The sequence below is a fragment of the Typopeltis vanoorti genome, chromosome 9 (genome assembly GCF_054136105.1).
Source record: "Typopeltis vanoorti isolate ZY-2024b chromosome 9, IOZ_Tvanoo_1.0, whole genome shotgun sequence".
In the NCBI taxonomy this organism is placed as follows: Eukaryota; Metazoa; Arthropoda; class Arachnida; order Uropygi; family Thelyphonidae; genus Typopeltis; species Typopeltis vanoorti.
The window spans coordinates 134,483,197-134,506,063 of NC_143557.1; the positions used below are offsets into that span (position 1 = coordinate 134,483,197).

Below are 22,867 nucleotides of genomic sequence, written 5' to 3' on the forward strand. Positions count from 1 at the left end.
GCTTCCATGCATGGCCCCTAGTCCTCCCACCACCAGTCATATTTTCAAAAATATCTTCTGGATCAATCTTATAAAAACCCTTCAGTAATTTGAATGTCTCAATCATATCACCCCTCCTTCGCCTATTGTCCAATTTCTGCAACCCACAAATCCTCAACCTATTCTCATAAGGTTCATTCCACAGACCTGCTATCATCTTGGTCACTTGTCTCTGGACCCTCTCCACTTCCTCCCCATCACGAAGAAACCCTGGTGCCCATAACTGGGCACAGAAGTCCAGATGGGGTCTTATCAAGGCTCGATACAGAGGAGTAACAACTTGCTTCTCTCTGCATGTTAAAGTATTTTTCATAAGCCAAGTGATTTGGTGAGCTGTTTTAGTTACTTTTGCAATGTGTCCCCTAAACTTCAACTCCCTATCCACCAGCACTCCCAAATCCCTGGCCTCATCAATCTCCTGGAGTACGGTTCCACCTATGCGATATACTGCTGCTATTCTTTTCACCCCAAAGTGCATAACCTTACACTTTGCCACATTAAACTGACATCCATTTTTCCTAGCCCAGTCCTCCAAACTATCCAAATCATCCTGTAAAATTTTGACATCCTGTGCACTCACAATTGCTCTACCCAACTTTGCATCATCAGCAAACAAGTGAACACTTCCTCTCAAATCCTTTCCAGTATTATTGATGAACAAATTGAAAAGCAGTGGTCCAAGAACAGAGCCCTGCGGCACTCCACTAGTCACAAGACGTCTTTTTGACTCCACCCCTGAATAAACCACTCTTTGATATCTCTCCTTCAACCACCCTCCTATCCATCTTACCAACCCTATATCTATCCCCATCTGCTCCAACTTACTAATAGTTGGTTCTCTTTCCAAGATATCTCATGTTCTTTCTTTTAAATAATTATAATATCTTGCCCACAGTGCAAAGTATATAACAGATTTGAACTTTTTTTTAAGATTGTCACTTCATATAATAATGGACTTTTTCTTTTAGGAAATAAAATTATCTTCAGATGCATAATCCTCTTATGTGTTTTTTAAATCATTTCGGTGCTAATCCTTAATGAATTGTTAATTTCGTTGTGCTATGGTATTCACGTGTTAATGTCTGTGAATATTTTACTGCTTTGCATCTTCACTAATATCAGTTAATATGAATAGGAGGTCTCAGAATAAAAGAAAAAAATTTTAAATGCAACAAAGAATCCCCCCCCCCCCTTTTAAAGAAATAAAAATGAGAATTCTGCATAAATTTGAATGGTTAAGGTTTGCTTGCTAGTTCTCATTTAGCCATGGTGAATTTGTAGCATTACTGAGTACATTGTTACAGCTGTAATTTTTATTTGCATTATTATAAGTACATTAAACATTGGTGCATCAAGTGCTATTTAATAAGTATAGTAAAAAATAAACTTGTGAAATTTATAAAGTAAAAATGTTGATCAGTAGTAGTGAAAGCATAATAAACTTTTTAAAATAAGAAGGTGTAGAAATCTAAGAGAGTAACATTGGAAGTTATAAAATGGAGGCGAGTGATGGAAAACTGGTATAAGTTTACAGACTTCTGAATATAGTCTATGCAGCTATCATCCTTATCAAATTCCTCACATGTACCCTCAAGGGGTGTACAAGATGTTATGATGGTACCACATGAAAAAGTTACATAATCACTAACTTCCTATCAACAATTTTCCTCTGAATTAATCTGTTGTCTGTTAAACTCCAATATTACCAGATCTTATATTTCTGTCTTCTAAGACACTTCGTACTGTGTTAATCCACGTAGATCTTGGTGTTCCTGTAATCTTGGCAAAGAACACTTGTTTTGGTAATCATTCTGTTTATGTGACCATACATCTGAGATTAAATCTCTAACACTTTCCTGAATGCTAACAATGGCAAGTTCTTTCCTTATAGGCTCATTTTTTATATGATACTGCCATTGATGACACCTGTTCACTTCCCTAATCTTTCTCAGAACTAGTATCTGTGCTCTCCAATCTCTGATCAAGTGTTTTATTTCGAACCCAGCTGTCAGATCCATAAGTGAAATTCGTTTAAATACTCTTGTACAGATAGTATACTGTTTTGACTATCAGCTTTGCTAATTCTGCTGTCTATTTTCATATTTAATTTACTATCTTCACTAAAAATTGTGCCCTAAATAGCTGAAATGTTTCAGGATACAGTTGATGTTTTCAGTGTTTCTTTGTCTTTTCATTGCTGATTTTCATGCCAAATTTATTACAACAGTTATTCAGTTTATTCAGGGAATCTTACTTCTAAATAAATCTGTTGGATTTCTTTAGAAGTATAAAATCATCTGCATAAAGTAAAGAGATGAGATTAATATATTTGATTTCAATATCAGATTTAATGCCACTTGTCTTCATAAAGGGATCCATATAGATGATGAATAACAGTGGAAATATAATGTACATCCTTGTCTCACATCTGATTTAACATCACATCATCTTCAGTTTTACATGAAAACTATCATCCTGTACCTTCTTCAGTTTTAACTGCTGACTTACTTGATTAAATGTCCTATTTACACCACATAACCGTAGCATTTTTTTTTTTTTTTTTAAGTTTTGTTTTTAAGTTTAAGTGAAACTCTGATCTAGACAACTTCTGTTTGGCCTGAATCCAGTTTGTTCTTCTCCAAGTTTTCCATTCACTATTTTTTTAGCTGCTTCTCAAATGGACTTGCATAAATCTTACTGAGAATATTCAGTAGAGAGAGAAATCGAGAGAGATTTTTCTGTTTTATTTCCCTTATTTTATAAATGGGTATTATGGAGCTCTGGTCCAGTCATCCTGAATTCAACCCTCTGACTAGGTCTTCTGAATTATGCAGCAGTGTAACCACTGTAAAACTTTTATACCTCCATATTTGAGCATTTCAGATATCATCTACTCCAGCTGCCTTTCCACATTTTAGGTTTTTGACAGCTTTTTCTACTTTAAACATTAATATCTATTCCTGACTGCTTTCCTGTTGAGTGTTTTTTATAATCATGTTCTTACTGCTTGTTTCATTCAGTTGTCTTTCAAAGTAATTACTCCATACATATCTTTATCGTCTCTAATTTTACAGTATCCTTTCTTCCATTTTTGAGCTTTTTAAATAGCCTTCACAATATTTTACCACCATCCTGATATTTATTTTCTGTGTTTTTATTAAAGTTTTCCCATGGCTTCTGTTTAGCTAATTTTGCACAATACTTTGCTTTCTTACATTTTTCTCTGTATTCTTTATGAGCACAAGCTGACTTACTTTGGCTCATAAATGGTAGACTTTTAGTTAAAGAGGCAGTCAATATGCTTTCTTCTTTTCCTTGACTGCCTCTTTAAATCAAAGTCTACCATGGGGGGGGTTCTGATTTTTCTATCCTTGCAGATAACCTTACCATATGCCTCTCTGGTTGAATAACTCAGTGTTTTTTTTTTTTTTTTTTCAGGGTTTGCCACTGAATCTTGATGATTTGGTTCTTGTTTTCAGTCTTTCATTTTTTATTGAATGCTTTTGTATTTGAATGTACAGTTCACCTCTGAAAGCTGCTCAACTTCGATTCGCTTTCAAACTTTCTTTCACACCCTTCTTTTCAGTATGAAATTCAATCGTATCCTCCTCAACACTAAATGGAATCTAAAAATCTAAAAGGAATTGCCTCTCTTCCAATTTTCTTTATACTCTTGTGTCCTGAACCAGTGGGAAAGCATGGTATTCTCACAGGTTCAGTTTGGCACCTAACAATGTCAAAACGAGCAGAAGCTAATCTAAGGTGGTAGGCAACTTAAACAGAATTGGAAGAGAAAAGGTTAACAATATATTGTTTGATACTGCTGGGCATCAAAAACACTAAATGGAAGACTAAGATCTAATTGGATTTAATGCATTTAGAATTGTCCCTGGAAGAAAGAAATATAAGATCTGACAATAAATATAATAGATAAATTTGGAGAAAAATCATCAATAGGAAGCTACTAATAATATTAACTTTTCATGTAGTACTATTATAATATCTGGTACATTTCCTGAGGTATATATAATGAATTTGCTGATGATAATTCTACTGCATAAGGTACAGATCAATGCTGATCTTACTGCAATAGTCACAGTTTCTGTGACCATTGCAGTAAGATCCCACCTGATGGCAGTAATTATTATATACAGCAGAGTTACATTCTATTCAGCTTACACTTGTGCATGTAAAAGAAAACCACTTCCAAAAGTGTGTAATTTATACAGACTCATTGAGCTCTTTACATCCAGCTCTATAAAGTGTTGCATCAGTTGTACAAAATGAAAATCCTTAATTTTGGTGTTCATTTGTGTTGGATTCCCAGCCACATTGGAAGTAAGAGAAATGAGACTGCAGATGCAGTTGCTAAATGAGCTCATTCTTTCTCCATGTGCTATTTGACAGTAGGATATACAGACAGTTTATGAGATCAAAGCTAATTGCTCAATGGCAGTCATCATGGCAGGAAGCATTGATAAACAAATTATATGATATTAAGCTTGAAATTAAGCATTGGCATTATAGTCAATGTATAAAGAGAAGAGAAGAAGTTGTTCTTGTTAGGTTCTGCATAGGTCACAGTCATCTTACACATTATTATTTACTGAGGGCTAATAACCCACCCATGTGTGAAAAATGCCATACACATCTCACTATTCTGGTGCCAGCACTTTACACAAGAGAGGAATGAAGTTTTTACCTATCTAGCCAAGCCTTATACACTCAGGCAGATTTCATGATGTTTTTAACTTTCTACAAAGAATAAATTTGTACAAACATATTTGACTGTATTGTTTATATGTAGATACTGCATTGCTTAACTTAACTTTTGTACATATATTATTTACTCATTTGTTTTTTGAATAATTATGTATTGCTGTAGCCTTTGACCTTATGTATTTGTGTAACCTTGTTGCAGTTTTGTTTATATGTACATCCTACATTGCTAAACTTAATTTTTATGCATGCATATTAATATTGTGTCAAAAAGGAATTATGTATAATAATCCCTTTTTGATTGTTTATGTACTGCTGTAATATTTGCTATAATTTTATCTATATGTAGATACCGCATTCTTTGGCTTGGTTTTTGTACATGTATTTTGTTTATTACTTTGTATGCTGTTGAATATTTATGTACTGCTGTAACTTTTGACCTTGTGGGTTTCTGTGACCATTGCAGTAATTTTGTTTATATGTATTTGCTGCATTGCTTGGCTTAATTTTTGTATATGCATTTATGTATAGCTGTAACCTTTACTATGCCACAGTATGACCTTTGTTATTTTTGTGCCAAAAAACTATAAAACAACCAACCAATCAGATCCATCAGTTAATACCGGTTTGGGCACTGTCTTTATAGAGCTAATTTGGTGCTTTCACTGATTTTTTCCAATGGTGGCTCGTGGCTTGAAATCGTGGGGGTGCTGCAACTTTCCAAATATACATGCACACTGTAAGTATAGTGTGTATAATATATTTATACACAGCGGTTTAATATATTCCTTTAGTTGTAATTAAAGAAATGGATTTACAATTTTTGCTGTAATTTGGATGTTTGGACATTACAATTAAATCCTTTAATTGTAATGTCCAAATATTTAAAGAGACGGAGTAAACACGATAAGCATTACCAACACTCTACTACTGGCGCAGACTATATATAAACGAGTGGAACTGCACGACAGACAGTGCCACATTACGCTAATAGCTCGCATCTTACTATGACGTGCATATACTTGCATGCGTAGCAATATGGCACTGGAAAATACAGTGTTGCTAGCATCCCCCTGCTGAGTGCTACAAGATGGATTTTTATTATTTTTTATACAAAATAAGAGAATTATATAGGATTATTGATTATAAAATTAAATATTATGAGCAAATGTAAATAAGTTAATAAATATATTTATATATCGAGAAAAATTGGGGGTGCTGCAGTGCCCATGCACAAGCCACCCATGCTCTTATTCTATTTAAACTTATTCAGCTGACTCCCCACCATAATAGCTTTGCATATTCAGTTAATAATTTGCCATCTTGTCTAAAAATTGTGCTAAACAGCTGAAATATTTCTTGTCGAAAGTTTTTTCACTTGGTCATACTATAAATTAAAGATGTCAAGAAATTATATTCTTGTTTTCATCCTTTATCTGCATGTGAGCAAACAAAATTTGCATGTGAAGTAACTTCACGACTGGGCTACTTGTATATAGAGACTAATGACTTCACATCAGTTGCCTTAGTATCCCATAATATAACACACATATCCTTACAGACATGTATAATGCTGTGCATTATGGGAAGGGCCACTACCTAGACTGGTTTCACCCTTTATTGAAGTTCTCATCAGTGAGAGCCAGATGCTGAAGTGATACCAAGGTTGAAGTAATGCAGGTCATATTTCCATATACAAGTAGTCAAAATGTGTAACACCTTATTACTAAAATACAACCCATGGATTAGATAAACATGTTGAAAGTTTTTTCACTTCGTTATACTATAAATTAAAGATGCCAAGAAATTATATTCTTAGTTTCATCCTTTATCCAAGTGTAAGCAAACAAAGTTTGCACAAGTCACTTCAACTGGACTACTTGTATCTCTTATATTCTCCAGTTTATGGTGTCTTCTATGGTGTATCCATTCTCCTTGTCTAAATCCATGGTAACATTATTATAAAATGTGAGTCAGTTGCTCAAACATGACTTTCCTCTTAGTATGCTGTTCATTGCAGAGTATAGGTTTTCTGTCAACCCATTTCTGTATATTGGAAAAGCTGTTAAGCTCTCACATACAGAAATGGGTTGACAAAGAATAAAATCTATACTTTGCAATGAACAGCATGGACTTTGGAGTGGTGGTGAAGTTATTGCGTGTGTGTGTGGGGGGGGGGCTAGTAAGAGATCACAACTTCACCATCACTCCAGAGATACTGATAAGTTGAGAGTTAGATATAATACTCTTTCTGTTCCTTTAGAATCTGTCTTTTGAGACTCAAATTATATAATCTAGTCAAAGAAACAGTCAGTTCAGTTGAACACTCTTTTTTGCATTCATGTTGATAATTCCCTCATTTCCTATTGCCAAATTCTTATTCAGTTTATGCAATAGCTCAAGTAACTCTTCCTTGTTATGCCAGAGTTTCTTCATTCGTTGACGATGCACCAAAGAGCTCAGTGTTGATTACACTGGGTTGATAGCTTTTAGAAAAATGGGCATTCATTAGTTGAGCAGTTTCTTCTGCATCTGTCACCTATGGATTAACTCTGCTGCACTCACTAAATTAGATCCAGTTATTCTTTCGCATTCATTCTTTTTTTTACTTTCAGTGTAATATTAGAATTCTTTTGGGCTGTCTTTAGCTTGCATAGCCAGTTTCATTTCATACTCAGATTTAGCTTTCCATACAATAGTTGCAACTCTTCTGGCCTGCTCCTTCTAATTTTCATAACTGGTATAAGTTATGATATCAGTTTGAATTTGAATTCTTACCTTTGTATAGATATTTAAGAGTGTTCCCAGTTCCCTAACTCACAGTACCAGTGTCTTAAGCATTTGCATCCTGCAATAGATGATATTTTCATGATTTTTATGGGATGGCATTACCTATCCAGGGGAGGAAAAAAATGATTTAGGATTTATTAAGATCTCTAGTTTATCTTTACTTTCCAGGTTGTGGAGCAAGCTAAACAGTTCCTTCAAAATCATCCAAACCAGAAATTCATTGTGCATAAGTTCATGGCAGGAGCTAATGCAAAGGTAATTTAAAACTTTTTTGTCTCCTTCTTCATAATTCCAAAGTAACTTATCTGTAAAAAAATATTAAATGGAATGAATGAAAATTCAAGTTTTGTTATTATTTTTTTCTCCTTCAAAAAATTTAAAATGAAATCTTCAGCTTTATTTAACTTTAGTATCCTGTATGCCGTTTGAGGGCTTCAAGAACAGTTCTTCAAAAAATGACAACTTGAAATGCCTAAGTAGTGTAATTTGTAATAACTTCCTATTGGTATGATTACTATCTGGTTTGTCTTAGATGAAGGGTCTTTTTCCCAGTGCAAAATAGATACCTGGATCTGTTTTGAGAACATGCAATGGTAGACATAGCAGACTTTTAGAAATTTTGTATAGTAAACTTTCCATAATTACAAATTCTTTTAGCAGCCATATTAAGTGATACCTATTATTAGATTTATTTTTATTCAATATGCTCTAGTTAACCCATCCCATCTTCATTTAAATAATAGGCACAAAGGTCTATTGAGGCCAAGTGAACTTAGTTTCACTTGTCAAACTATCACAATATGAAAGACAATTAATCCAATAGGATTAATAACCTCCTCTTAACCCTTTGAGCAGCAGTGCTATATACATCATCACAATACTTCATCATCATCATCAAATTCCTGCCATGTACCCTCAAGGGGTGTACAGGATATGACAGTACTACATGAAAAAATTACATCATTACTAACTTCCTATCTACAATTTTCCTCCAAATCAGTCTGTTACTTGTCAAGACTCCAACATTATCAGATCTTATATTTCTATCGTCTAAGGCACTTTGTACCGTATCAATCCACCTATATCTTGGTCTTCCTCTGGGTCGTTTTCCTGCCAGCCTGGCAGAGAACACTTGTTTTGCTAATCTTTCCTCTCCCATTCTATTTAAGTGACCATACCATCTGAGATTAGCTCTGCTAACGCATTCCTGGATGCTGACAATGTCAAGTTCTTTCCTAATATCCTCATTTTTAATATGATATTGCCATTGATGCCATCTGTTCACGCCTCTAATCTTTCTCAGGACTCTCATATCTGCGGTCTCTAGTCTTTGGTCAAGTGTTTTACTTCTGACCCAGCTCTCAGATCCATAAGTTAAAATTGGTTTGAACACTGTCTTGTATACAGCTAATTTAGTGTTCCGACTAATTTCTCTCTTATTCCATATGAATTTATTCAATTGACTTTCCACCATACCAGCTTTGCTGATTCTGTTGTCTATTTCTATATTTAATTTACCATCTTCAGTAAAAATTGTACCTAAGTAGCTGAAATGTTTTACTTGTTCCACAGGTTCTCCATTCACAACACAGTTGACATTTTCAATGATTCTGCCTATTTTCATCGTCTTTGTCTTTTTATTGCTGACCTTCATACCATATCTATTACAACAGCTATTCAATTTAGTCAAAGAATCTTGCAGACTTGTAGCGGATTTATTTAGAAGTATAACATCATCCGCATAAAGCAAAGAGCTGACATTAACATCTCCAATTTTGATATCAGGTTTAATACCACTTTCCTTCATAATGTGATCCATATAGATAATGAATAACAGAGGGGATAATGTACATCCTTGTCTCACACCAGATTTAACATTAAACCATCTTCCTGTACTTCCTTCAATTCTAACTGCTGACTCACAACTCAAATAAAGACTAAGTATTGCTTGATATAATGCCCCATTGACACCATATAACTGCAGCGTATTGAATAGCTTCTCTCTTGGCACCTTGTCATATGCCTTTTCCAAATCGACAAAACTTAAATACAGATATTTGTTATATTCCCATGCTTTCTCGACTATTTGTCGTAAAGTGAAGATCTGATCCTGACAGCCTCTATTTGGCCTGAATCCAGCTCTTCACCAAGCTTTTCTTCCACAATTCTTCTCAAACGTTTCTCAAGTATACTTGCATAGATCTTGCCAGGAACACTCAGTAGGGAAATACCTCTGTAATTCTCACATTCGGTTTTATTTCCCTTTTTATATATGGGTACTATGAGAGCTCTACTCCAATCATCGGGAATTCGTCCCTCTGTCCAGGCTTTCTGAACTATGCAGTGCAGCCACTGTAAGACTCTTATACAACCATACTTCAGCATTTCTGGTCGAATATCATCTACTCCTGCTGCCTTTCCACATTTCAAGCCTTTGATGGCTTTTTCTACTTCAAGTATGGATATGTATTCCTTACTGCATGCCTGGTCAGTGTTTTTATCACTGTGCTGTCATCACTGCTTGTTTCATTTAGCAGTTTTTCAAAGTAATTACTCCATACTTCAAGGATATCTTTTTCTCCTGTTTTCATTTCACCTTTATCATCTCTAATTCCTTTTACAGCACTCTTTCCTCCATTCCTAAGCTTCTTCAACAACCTCCAGAATATTTTGCCACCTTCTTGATATTTATTTTCTATATTCTTGCCAAAGTCCTCCCATGACTTTTGTTTAGCTAGTTTTACGCACTGTTTAGCTTTCTTACATTTGTCTCTGTATTCTGTAAGAGTAAAAGCTGACTTATTTGCCAGGAACTTTTGATATGCTTTCTTCTTTTCCTTCACTGCCTCTTTAACTTCCTGTGTCCACCAAGGAGTTCTGATTTTTTTATCCTTGCACACAACCTCACCACATGCCTCTCTGGCAGAATCAATCAATGTTTCCTTCAGAGTTTGCCACTGAATCTCCAAGGTTTGATTCCTGTTCTCAAACTCTTTCATTTTCTTTTCAATAATATTTCTGTATTTTAGTCTACAGTTCACATCTGAGAGCTGCTCAACTTTTATTCGCTTTAAAACTTTCTTACACGTTATTCTTTTCAATATGAAATTCAATTTTATCCTGCTCAAGACTAAATAGTGATCACTTCCAATTTCAAATCCTCTGTACACTCTGGTGTTCTACATTTGCCATTTTTTTGACTATAAGAAAAGTCTGATCGTCAATGAGACTTTTCTTATGCCTTGCCTCTTCTCTCCATGTGAATTTGTGCACATTTTTATGTTGGAACATGGTGTTAGTAATAACCAGTCCATGTCCTGAGCAGAAATCCAACAGATATTTGCCATTATTATTAGCTTTGCTCTTTTCTCCAAATTTTCCCAAAATATTTTTGTATGTCTCACAATCATTTCGTACTCTACTATTTAGATCCCCAACAAGGACCAACTTTTCCTTTTTCATTGTGTCAGTTGCTTTTTCTAAAGCCTCAAAAAATTCCTCCACTTCTACCTTAGTAGAACCTTCTGTGGGACCATAGGCACAAATAAGTCTCATTGTCCAGTTCCCCATTCTCATATTTGCTCACATTACTCTACTTGAGACTGACTGCCATTCAAGAAGATTAGCCTTGTATTTTGTGTTGAATACTATGGCTACTCCTTCTTTTCCTTGATTGTCATTGCCTGAATATAACATTTTGTATTTATTGCTCAGAAAGAGCTCACCAGTTTTGGTCTTTTTTGTTTCAGTCACCCCTATTATGTCGATCTGGTACTTATCTAATTCCTCAGTTAGCTCCATTTCTTTGCCATTCAGGCTTCTTACGTTGATAGTACCGATCTTTAACTCTGGTGATGTTGAGTTGGGGTTTGTTTTCAGATTTGTTCCAGTAGCTGACTTTTCGCTGTTCGCCCTGGTTCCCTGGTGAAAACAACGAAAACATCACAATACTTCTATCCTGAAAACAGTATTGATGTAAATATGCATTCGTCACATTTTAACTGCTGTAGTATAGTAGTAAATTTATTTTGGCTTTTGAATTTTTGCAGGGAAATATTGTCATTTCTTTGCAACTTTTTTTTCCTCCTCTTGTATTTATAGTCAATAGAAGGTTCACAGTGAACAGTTTCCTGTCACTGTGAAAATAGTAAAGTGAGTGAATCAAGTGGTTTGTGAAAGTCTGATTCAAGATGACCGCTCACCACAAGTGTACTGTTGCCACATTTATCCTGTTGAATCTTTCTTGAATTCTGTTTTAACAGGAATCAAGTCAGATTATAAATACTTGTAGCCAAAGGAAAGTAAACAAGGTTCAAATAGTAATGTTTCATATCACTAAAAAATTTGAGAGCAGTGTGCAAAAGTTGCCAATGACAACACTGCCAATATCCATGCAATTTTCTGCAATTCAGATTATAGCACTTCACTGTTCTCAGGCAATGAAAATGATGAAGTTCAGCAACCAAAATATAAAATAATAATAATGAGGACTGAATGGTCCCAGAAAAAAAGGTATTTTTGCAGAGAAACAATTTGATTTGGAGATTATTTCAAGCTTTTGCTTTTTACTATGAATTAACTTCTAAAAAACATTGCTGCTGAGACAAATTGGTATCATAATTTTGTCATAGAAAACACCAAAGGAAAAGAGATCCAAAACAAAGAAAAGGATGAATATCAAATTCTGAAACTATATTTTTTTCTTTGATAATGTTGATAGCAAATGTAAAAAATAGCACGCAGCATTTACTAGGCAAACTATCTTTTACTTTCAATGCTCGTTTTCATAAAGCTGCAACTAGATAGATTTCAGCTACTTCTGAAGCTGCTGCATTTGTGATAACAAACAGCACAAGGGAGACAAATTGTATCAACTGAAAAGTGTAATTGATTATTTCAAAATAAAATTTGCAGAAATGCTTTACCCATTTAGAAACCTGTCTGTTGATGAAAGTAGATTGGAAGGATAGTTGAAGAGAGATTTTTCACTTGGTTCTAAACTAAAGTTGGCAAAAAATAATATTCTTGTTTAATCCTTTATCCCCATGTAAGAAAACAAAGTTTGCACTTGAAGTATTTTCATGACTAGGCTACCTAGAGGCTAATGACTTCACATTAATTGCAGTGGTATCCCATAATGCAAAACACACATCCTTTCGGGTGTGTATGGCCAGTATACCCAGACTGGCTTCAACCTTTAGTTTCCTCCAAAAACTCTTGAGTGAACTACAAGACCATTCTAAATCTCACTGAGTGATGACCTAAAAGGATCACTACTAAACTCATCAAACTCTTATTAGACAGGTAGGCAAAAACTTGCCACCAAGCATAACCACTCTACTTTCTACTTCCCGGAATAAAGACCAAAGACAAACATTATTAAAATGTCACCAGTGGGAGCCAAGACCAGAAGTGATACCAAGGTTGAAGTAATGTAGGCTTCGTATATTTCCCATATACAAGTGTTAAAAAAAAAGGTTTCACACCTTATTATTATTAAAACACACTGAATTAGAGCTAATTGTAGAAAGTTTTTCGCTTGGTTATAAGCTAAATTAAAGTTGCCAAGAAATTATATTCTTGCTTAATCCTTTCTATAATGACTTTAGTAACTTAAGTCATTCGAGTCTGTGTACAAGGAGCCTAGTCTTGAAGATACTTCATGTGCAACCATTCAAACTTTATTTGCTTATACTTGAATAAAGGATTAAGCAAGAATATAATTTTTTGGCAACTTTAATTAAGGGTAGATTGCATTTTAAGCAGTTCATTTCTTCGAAAAAACAAAACATTGTTTTGGATTAACGATGCTTGTTCTTTGTGGCTGTGATGCAGGTTGTATGTTAGACAATATTGCTTATACTGGTTCTACCACAGAAGTTGTAATCCATCACTATGGTTTGTTATATTTGGTAATGTGATCATGACACTATTAGAGCCATATTTAATTAAAGGCATTATTTATTTTTTCATAATTGGTGTGACCAGATCACACTGGTCAAATATTAGCAGCATGATAAACAACTGCATGTTGGACAGTTTGAGCAAATCACAAAAAAAGAAGAAAAAAAACAGTTTAATGGAAAACTGAAGTAAGGTGAATATAAGTCAATAATATGTGATGAATTGCTTTCTGTCAAATGGTTTGATAAATGTGATGTGCTTACTTTGACTTCATTTTATAAGGATGTTATGGTGACTATGGATAACATTGACAGAAAGACAGGGTAAAAACATTGGAAAACCTGCTCATGTGCCAGATTATAATGTAAATATGGAGCTTGTAGATAAAAGCAATATGCAAAAGAGTTTCTCAGAAACTATAAGAAAATTGAAGTGGTACATAAAACTTTTCTTTCATCTACTTGATACTTCATCCACAGGTTCTCCTTTTCAAAACGCAGTTTACACTTTCAACGATTCTACCTATTTTCATTGTCTTTGTCTTTTTATTGCTGAAATTCATATCATATCTATTACAACAGTTATTCAATTTAGTCAGGGAATCGTTTAAACTTGTAGCGGATTTATTTAGAAGTATAACATCGTCTGCATAAAGCAAAGAGCTGACATTAACATCTCCAATTCTGATATCATGTTTAATACCACTTTCCTTCATAATGTGATCCATATAGATAATGAATAAGAGACGGGATAATGTACATCCTTGTCTCATACCAGATTTAACATTAAACCATCTCCCTGTACTTCCTTCAATTCTAACTGCTGACTTGCAACTCAAATAAAGACTAAGTATTGCTTGATATAATGCTCCATTGACACCATATAACTGTAGCGTATTGAATAGCTTCTCTATTGGCACCTTGTCATATGCCTTTTCCAGATCAACAAAACTTAAATAAAGATTTGATCCTGACAGCCCCTATTTGGCCTACATCCAGCTTGTTCTTCACCAAGCTTTTCTTCGCAATTCTTCTCAACCGTTTCTCAAGTACACTGGCATAAATCTTACCAGAAACACTCAGTAGGGAAATACCTCTGTAATTCTCACATTCAGTTTTATTTCCCTTTTTATATATGGGTACTATGAGAGCTCTACTCCAATCATCTGGAATTTGTCCCTCTGTCCAAGTCTTCTGACCTATGCAATACAGCCACTGTAAGACTTTTATACTGCCATACTTTATAGCATTTCTGGTCGAATATCATCTACTCCTGCTGCCTTTCCCCATTTCAAGCCTTTGATGGCTTTTTCTACTTCAAATATGGATATATATTCCTGACTGCATGCCTGGTCAGTGTTTTTTTACCACTGTGCTGTCATCACTGCTTGTTTCATTTAGCAATTTTTCGAAGTAATTACTCCATACTTCAAGGATATCTTTTTCTCTTATTTTCATGTCACCTTTATCATCTGTAACTCCTTTTACAGCACTCTTTCTTCTAAGCTTCTTCAACAACCACCAGAATATCTTACCACCTTCTTGATATTTATTTTCTTTGTTCTTGCCGAAGTCACACCATGACTTTTGTTTAGCTAGTTTTACACAGTGTATTCTCTAACAACACAAGCTGATTTATTTGCCAGGAACTTTTGATATGCTTTCTTCTTTTCCCTCACTGTCTGCTTAACTTTCTGTGTCTACCATGGAGTTCTGATTTTTCTATCTTTGCAGACAGTCTCATCACATGCCTCTCTGGCTGAATCAGTCAGGGTTTTCTTCAAGGTTTGCCACTGAATCTCCAAGGTTTCGTTCTTGTTCTCAAACTCTTTCATTTTTTCTTCAATAATCTTTGTGTATTTTAGTATACAGTTCACATCTCACAGCTGCTCAAATTTTATTCGCTTTAAAACTTTTTTACATATCATTCTTTTCAATATGAAATTCAATTTTATCCTGCTCAAGACTAAATAGTGATCGCTTCCAATTTCAAATCCTCTGTAAACTATGGTGTCTTGCACTAGTTAGAAAACATCACTTTCAACAATAACATAGTCAGTGAGACTTCTCTTATTCCTTGCTTCTTCTCTCCATGTGAATTTGTGCACATTTTTATGTAGGAACATATTGTTAGTAATAACAAGTCAATGTCCGCAACAGGTATTTGCCATTATTATTAGCTTTGCTCTTTTCTCCAAATTTTCCCAAAATATTTTTGTATGTCTGACAATTACTCCCTACTCTGCTATTTAGATTCTCAACAAGGACCAACTTTTCCTTTTTGATTGTGTCAGTAGCTTTCTCTAGAGCCTCAAAAAATTCCTCCACTTCTACTTTAGTAGAGCCTTCTGTGTGAGACCATAGGCACAAATAAGTCTCATTGTCCAATTCCCCATTCTGATATTTGTCCACATCACTCTACTTGAGACTGCCTACCATTCAAGAAGATTAGCCTCATATTTAGTGTTTAATACTATGGCTACCGCTTCTTTTCCTTATTTGTCATTGCCTGAATATAACATTTTGTATTTATTGCTCAGAAAGATCTCACCAGTTTTGTCTTTTTTGTTTCAGTCACCCCTATTATGCCGATCTGGTATTTATCTAATTCCTCAGCTAGTTCCATTTCTTTGCCATTCAGGCTTCTTATGTTGATAGTACCGATCTTTAACTTTGGTGATGTTTAGTTGGGGTGTGCTTTCAGATGTGTTCCAGTAGCTGACTTTTTTGCTGTTTGCCCTGTTTCCTTGGCGAAAACAACGGAGCCTTGTTTAACTGGGCAATGCCCCAGCCAGCATGAAATTTTGTTATGTTGTACCATCAATTTATATATTGGTTTAAGCCAATAAGAATACAATTTGGTTGGCTAAATCCCAAATTGCCAGCCCATCCTCGTTCGTTCAGTATCCAGGTAGATACCCAACAGGGTGCACCACGAGAAGGTGAGGATTGGAGATTAGGTCAGAAGCCCTGGTCTGTTCTCCGCATTCCTTTAAAGGCTATGTGGAGGTCTCCTCACAGTTATACAGCTTTGACCCTTAAGCACCCCAGACAGGATAGATTTAAGAGGCAATACAGGATAGGTGTTAGTTCTTATGCACAAGTTATTAACACAGTTGGTAGGATACCATCAGGACTGGAATGTCTTTCTTGTGTATAGGTTATTAAGGATTCCTTGGATTTCTTTCTGGCATAAGACTGTGGGTGACATGGAGAGCAATTTTCTTGGCAGAGTGGAGGAACTTAGTCCAGGCCATCAGTGCAAGAGTTCAAATAGAAGAGTAATACCAAAAAGTTGGTCTTGTCTTTAGGTGAGGTTACTATAGTACAATCTGAATGTGAGAGTGGTGGAAACATAGGTGGACAAAAGTTGCACCCAATGACCTTGACAAGAGACTGTAATGCTCAACTAATTTGAACAGGAGGTGAGTTTGCAGTATTTAGCATTTAAAATCTGATTTGGATTTGTTGATGACTTTTACAGTTGTTGTAGGCTTCAGTACAGGCAGAGTGAGAAGTTGGGGTTTTGATCTTGGCTACTCATGGTATGCAAAGTTTTTACTGCATTGTACACTTTGAGAACCAAAGCTTGGGTGATAGTTGTGGAATGGGGAGGATGAAGATTTTCATTCCTGTGAGGATGATTTCTGTAATTAGGTGTGGCCAGGTGTTTGGATCAGGAGAACCTGAAGCAGTAGTCAAACATGAGGAAGAGGGTTAGAAGTCTTGTAGTGTCAAAGGATGCAAAACTAAGAACTAATGGGTGAATGTTATTCTGTTGCAAAGGAGATATCTGAGGTGATTTGAGCTACCAAGAAAAGAGCTGACATCCACAGTCTTATTGGAAGGGGAGCTTGTTAGGAAGAGATCAAGTGTGCTGGCAGATTAGAGTGGTTTGTTAGGTATTCTGGTAAGAAGGTTGACGATCTTTGTTAGATTGTTGTTAATGGCAAACACCTCAGTATCCCAACCAGCTTATTGGTGAAACTGAAGAAAGGAATCCATTTTGAGGTGTGGATGTTGAAGTCTCCAAATAGGATGACCTCACTATTTGGATATTTCAACTGTAGAAAGTCATTCTTTAGAGAGAGAAAGAGGAGAAGAAGTCATGGTCGTTAAAAGATTTTGAGATAGCAAATGAATGTGGCATATTGGTTTGGTAGTGAAATTTTGAGCCAAGGCAGATCATGGAGTGGAGGTTTGGAATGTCAGTTCTGATGAATGCAGAAGTGCTGCCTTTGTGGTGGACAGGTTGAAAACTGGGAAGAAATCCAGTTGGTCAACATCAGACTACAGATTACTCGGTTCTTGATGATTGCATGACTAAATTGTGCTTTCTTAGTGCAGAGATTAAAGATATTAGTGTTGCCATTGGATTTCAAAAAAGTGCCATAAAAGAAAAGGTAATAAGGCAAAAAAAATACAAGCTTGCTAGAATTGTAAGTGAATATAAGTAATTCCAGCAAGCTTATTATACTTTTTTATTGTAATTTTGTTTGATTTTATTGTATATTGTTTTGAAATTACTTGTATTACTTATATTGAAAGATATAATAATTTTGGCTGGAATAAGTGATTTACAAGGTGAAAAGTATGGAATATGAAAGGATATGAAAATGTTAATTTGGGAAAAAAAAAAAAAAACGTGTGAGAATAGTCTCTTCTCAATGTATGATAGGACTGAATTAAGAACAGCGCTAATTGTAAATGAGTTAATGTGTAAATTTATAGATGCTTGAGATAAATTTGATGGATGAAGAGATTTGTGTATGCCTGGTGGATTACACACTTGAATTGGTTTGAAGAGATTTTGTCCACACTGTATTACTAATTCTTTTGTGGATAAGGCTGTTAGCTAGTATGAAGTTTCTTCATTGGTAGTCTCCTAATTTCTCATCATCACATATGTCCAAGGTATCTCAGAGTGGCTTTATACCCAATTAATAAATTTTCCTTTTCTCTAAGCTGCAAAGGACAAGTTCCTCCTTTAGACTACTCTGGTATCAATCCAATTCTGTGCACCTGTTGTTTGTCATATTTTGGCCAAACCAGTAGATCTGTTTGTTGTGATGAACAACTAAACTGTATTAGATTCCATCTCCTCTACATAAAGCTGTTTTCTTATGGAATAGTTGTGTAAAGAAAGTTGTGAAACCATGTAACATCGCCTGAACCCAGATAGATTTGATGGGTTATGTTATCCCAAAAATTATTCTTCTTTATACAGCCTTTATTTTTTATTAACATAAATAAAAACATTGTTAGCACTTTTGAGCAGTTTGGACCATGCTGCTAATAAACTATAAAACAGAAAAGCTCATTTTAAAACTTTTTATTTGTAGAATTATGTTTCCTAGGTATCTTTAGTACAAAAAACTGAATGGCAATTAAACAATAACAGAAAATTCTAAAAAGTGCAACTTTAGTAGCTAATGTAATGTAATGTAGACAACTAAAATGGTCAATATTTTCCTAATTGGAACACACACACACACACACGCGCGCGCGCGCGTGTGTGTGTGTGTGTGTGTGTAAAGTTCATATGTTAGTACATTTATGTTCATATGTTAGTACATTTATTCATATGTTAACTTCATATGTTAGTACATTTAAAATGTACTAACATATGAAGACCATCAGATCTGTTTAAGTTGGGACAGTGGAGTAGTATCACACATTTCTTTATAAATATATTCCACACATAATCAATTTTTATGAAGGATTCTTGTCTTGTTCCAGTGAACTTTCTTAGTGGAGATAGTAAGCTCAACATGTCTATACTCTTCAGGGCTCATGCTGTTTAATATAAAACTTAGGCCATTCACAACAAATAAAAGCAGATCCTCCTGTTTATCCATAATAAGATAAACCACAAGAGCAATAAAACCTAGAGAAGGTAGCTTATTTTTAGGAGATATGAACAAGATGGAGATTTTTCTGACTGGGCAAAAGGCAACAGAAATGTGCAGTGGTTTTAAAATTTGTTGTTATTGGATTCATTCAGAGAATACCTTGCACATAAGGGAAGGAATTCAAGTTATTTCTTCAGGAGCTGAAGAGGCAGAGATTCTATAACTGTTAAATGCTTTGATGAAGAAATCATTAAAACCATTTGATAAGGTAGATTTAATGTGTTGTAATTCTTTCTATAAAAATGGTCATGATGTATTAAGGTCTTAATACACCATGCCTTTTGACTAGAATGATGGCGAGATTCAGCACGGAAATTAGCAGCCTATAAGAGTCATTCCCGAAAAACTGAAAATTATCGGCTGCTATTTGGTTGATGAAGAATTAGTAAATCTAAAAAGACTATTTAGTTATCTACTTCTTTTTCTAAGGTGAATTGGATCCTAGGATGGAGTACCTTTATTTTGAAAAGAAACTGCTGTAACTTAGAGGAAGAGCCATTCCAAATTGCAAAAAGTCATCCACATATCTGTATCAGTTTGTTGATTTAGGTGAAATGTTTTCAAAAAGATATTATTCAAAGTGTTTCATGACAACATTTGCAATGGTTGGAGAAATAGAACTGCTAATTTAATCTGTTAATTTAATTTGTTTTGAAAGGTGTAATAATCCAAGTATGACAAAATCAAATAGTTTTACAATACCTAATGGAATTCTTGTGGGAGTAATTTAATGGTATCTGATAAAGAAATGTTAGTAAATAAAGACACAGCATCTAAGCTACAGAAGGGACTAGGTGAAGATTTCAAATTTTGTTTTTAAAATCCAAAGCATTTTTATATAAGTTGAAGATCTTGTAAAGAGTAGCAAGTAAATTTGATAAGTGACGAATCCTGTACAGTCAACAACTAGTTTTAATGGAACACCAGGTTTATGAACTTTAGGTAAACCATATAATCTAGGTGGACAAGCACTGAAGATTTTAAGCTTTTTCTTCATCTAAACATCAACAAGAAAATTAAGCCTATTCTTCTAGATACCAGTTGGATCGAAAGAGAGAGAGGCCTATATAAGAAAAAATATAAGTAGAATAGTCTCTAAGTAATGGTGACATTTTCCCATCATATTTTCTTTTATCTTAAACAACAACAGCAGCATTTTCTTTGTCTGATTTGTAATAACATGGTTTTTCTGCAAGGTTTTCAGAGCATTAAATTCAGAAAAACAAAAGATTAGGATAACAAAATTTAGCATTGAAAAGAATTGTCACACTCTCAAACTGAATCCTGTTAGCTGTTTTTAGGAGATATGGATTGAAGGCCTGCTTCTATGCTGTGAAAAAAAAAAATCCATAAGAGGTATCATTTTTAGGAGAAACAGTAAAGTAGCTTAATTTTAATAAAACAATAAGCTCATCCTGTGTTAACGGACAGCTGGAAATATTGATGACATTTATCTTTGTCACTAGAAACATTATGAGTACTGATCCTAATATGGCTTTTTGGATAAATCAGACCTGCCTTTTAAATTATCGTGGTTTGAATTAAGAGCTCATAAGAGCTGCAAAGAATACTGTTAAAAAATTCAGCTGCTAAAACAGATTCAGTGGCATTCTTTATAGAATCAATTTTCTCATTTAAGAGGACTGAATTTTTTACTTCATTTAGTTGATAAATTAAAAATGACCTGCTAGCCCTTGTAAATTTGATGCACTTTAGGCGACCGATAAGTTTATTTTACAGCAGACAGGAATAACCTGGGCCTATCTTAATACTTTTTAAAAAATTATTCAGTTGGTGTATTTAATCTTCTTCACTAAAAGCATGATGTATCTAGCACATGTTTGAAGTAGACTCTCCATAAAGTTTGTCGATTTGTTTTAGTACTGGAATACCATGAATGGTCATATTAATAACAAAGTATAAAATGGAAAAAATATTTTAAAACTTATTTATTTGTAAAATTTTTGAGTTTGTTTCGTAGGCATCTTCAGTACAAAAAAAAGGATGGCAATAACAGAAAATTCAAAAAAGTAGTACCTGACTTTTTGCCATATAATGATTCGCTTGTTTGTAGCCGGTATAAATTGGAGGAATATGATGCTCCCAAGTCAGTGCAACTGTGTCCAGGTGAAATGGATGTGTGAAGGGAATTGACTGAGTTTCAAAGAGGTGTTGTGATAGCATGCTATGTTGCAGGCCTATCTGTTTGGCAAATTATTGACAAATCAGGCCATCCTAGATCAACAGTTAGTGAAACCATACCGAGGAAGTGTAGGGAGCTGTAAGTCTGCCCACAGTGGATCACCCACCACAATCACCAAATGTAACCTTAGGGTGTAATACGAAGGATATGTAAAAACTGCCATTCGTCGGCCAACAAATTGAATGCAGAGTTCCAAGCATTGACTGGAACATGATCTGCACAAAAACATTCAGAACTGAGACTCAGAACATGGGTTTCCATGGTAGGACTGCAATATGCAAGCTCCACATTACCCAACATGTTGCATCATCTGTGTACGTTGCTTCATTCAGACTTCAACTGAATGGAGCATCGAATCACGCTATACCCTCTACTGAGCAGATGGATGGGTGTGGTGGAAGCCCCATGAACGTGACTTACCAGTGTGTAATCCCAACTGTGAAATTTGGAGGTGGTTGTGATGGTATGGCCTTGTTTTTCTTGGTTTGTCCTTGAACCTCTATTTGTAATGCCACAAATATTGAACTCTGAGAGGTATCTGACATTCTGCACAATATGCAGTGCTTCCTACTTTGTGGAAGCATTGCATATTTCTACAGAACAGACCATTGACTATTTCATTGACCATATCATAAGGCTGCTGCTGTAATGTGTTTGTGGACATTGCCACACTTGTCTGGCCTCCACAGAATTCTGATCATTTAACATCCCTGTTATCTGTGGGATGAACCGGAGCCTTGGGTGAGGTCAAGAGACATCTGCTGCACAACAGTGCAGGACCTCATTACATGCCTATAGGAAGAATGGTCAAAAATTTGCATGCCCCCGTAGGTTTGCTATAGTCATCATAGTGAAAAGATCTTATAAAGTTGGGCACCATGGCTGTTTGTTCCTCACATTATGGCGTCCATTGACCTCTTTCCAAGCAGGTGTGTGTGTATATATATATTTGTTTATTTACTTGGCTATATGACATAATTAAAGAAATTTAACAGCACCATGGCTGTTTCCTCACACTATGGTGTCCATTGACTTCTTTCCAAGCAGTGTGTGTGTGTGTATTTACTTGGCCGTATGACATAATTAAAGAAATTATTTGCTAGAAGCAGAGAGATACCAAAATAGTAAAAAAGCTATTTATTATTTGAATAACAAATTGCTTTTTTTTTATTTTAGTACCTCTGAGCTTCTAGTCGTTAAATTTCTTTAATTGTATATACAGTAAAAACCTCATTTTACGAACTTAATTCATTCCAGAAGGCTGTCCATATAATGAAAAGTTCGTAATGCGAAACTACTTT

General features: G+C 34.9%; 1 protein-coding gene across 1 annotated transcript in view; it reads left to right on the forward strand.

Moving 5' to 3' along the window:
- Nucleotides 1-22,867, forward strand: part of AlaRS (alanine--tRNA ligase, cytoplasmic) — a 329,791-nt gene that overhangs the window by 283,068 nt on the left and 23,856 nt on the right. The window contains exon 20 of the mRNA XM_090398495.1: nucleotides 7,717-7,803. Coding sequence (XP_090254621.1) covers nucleotides 7,717-7,803 — 87 coding nt within the window. The remainder of the gene's footprint in view (nucleotides 1-7,716; nucleotides 7,804-22,867) is intronic.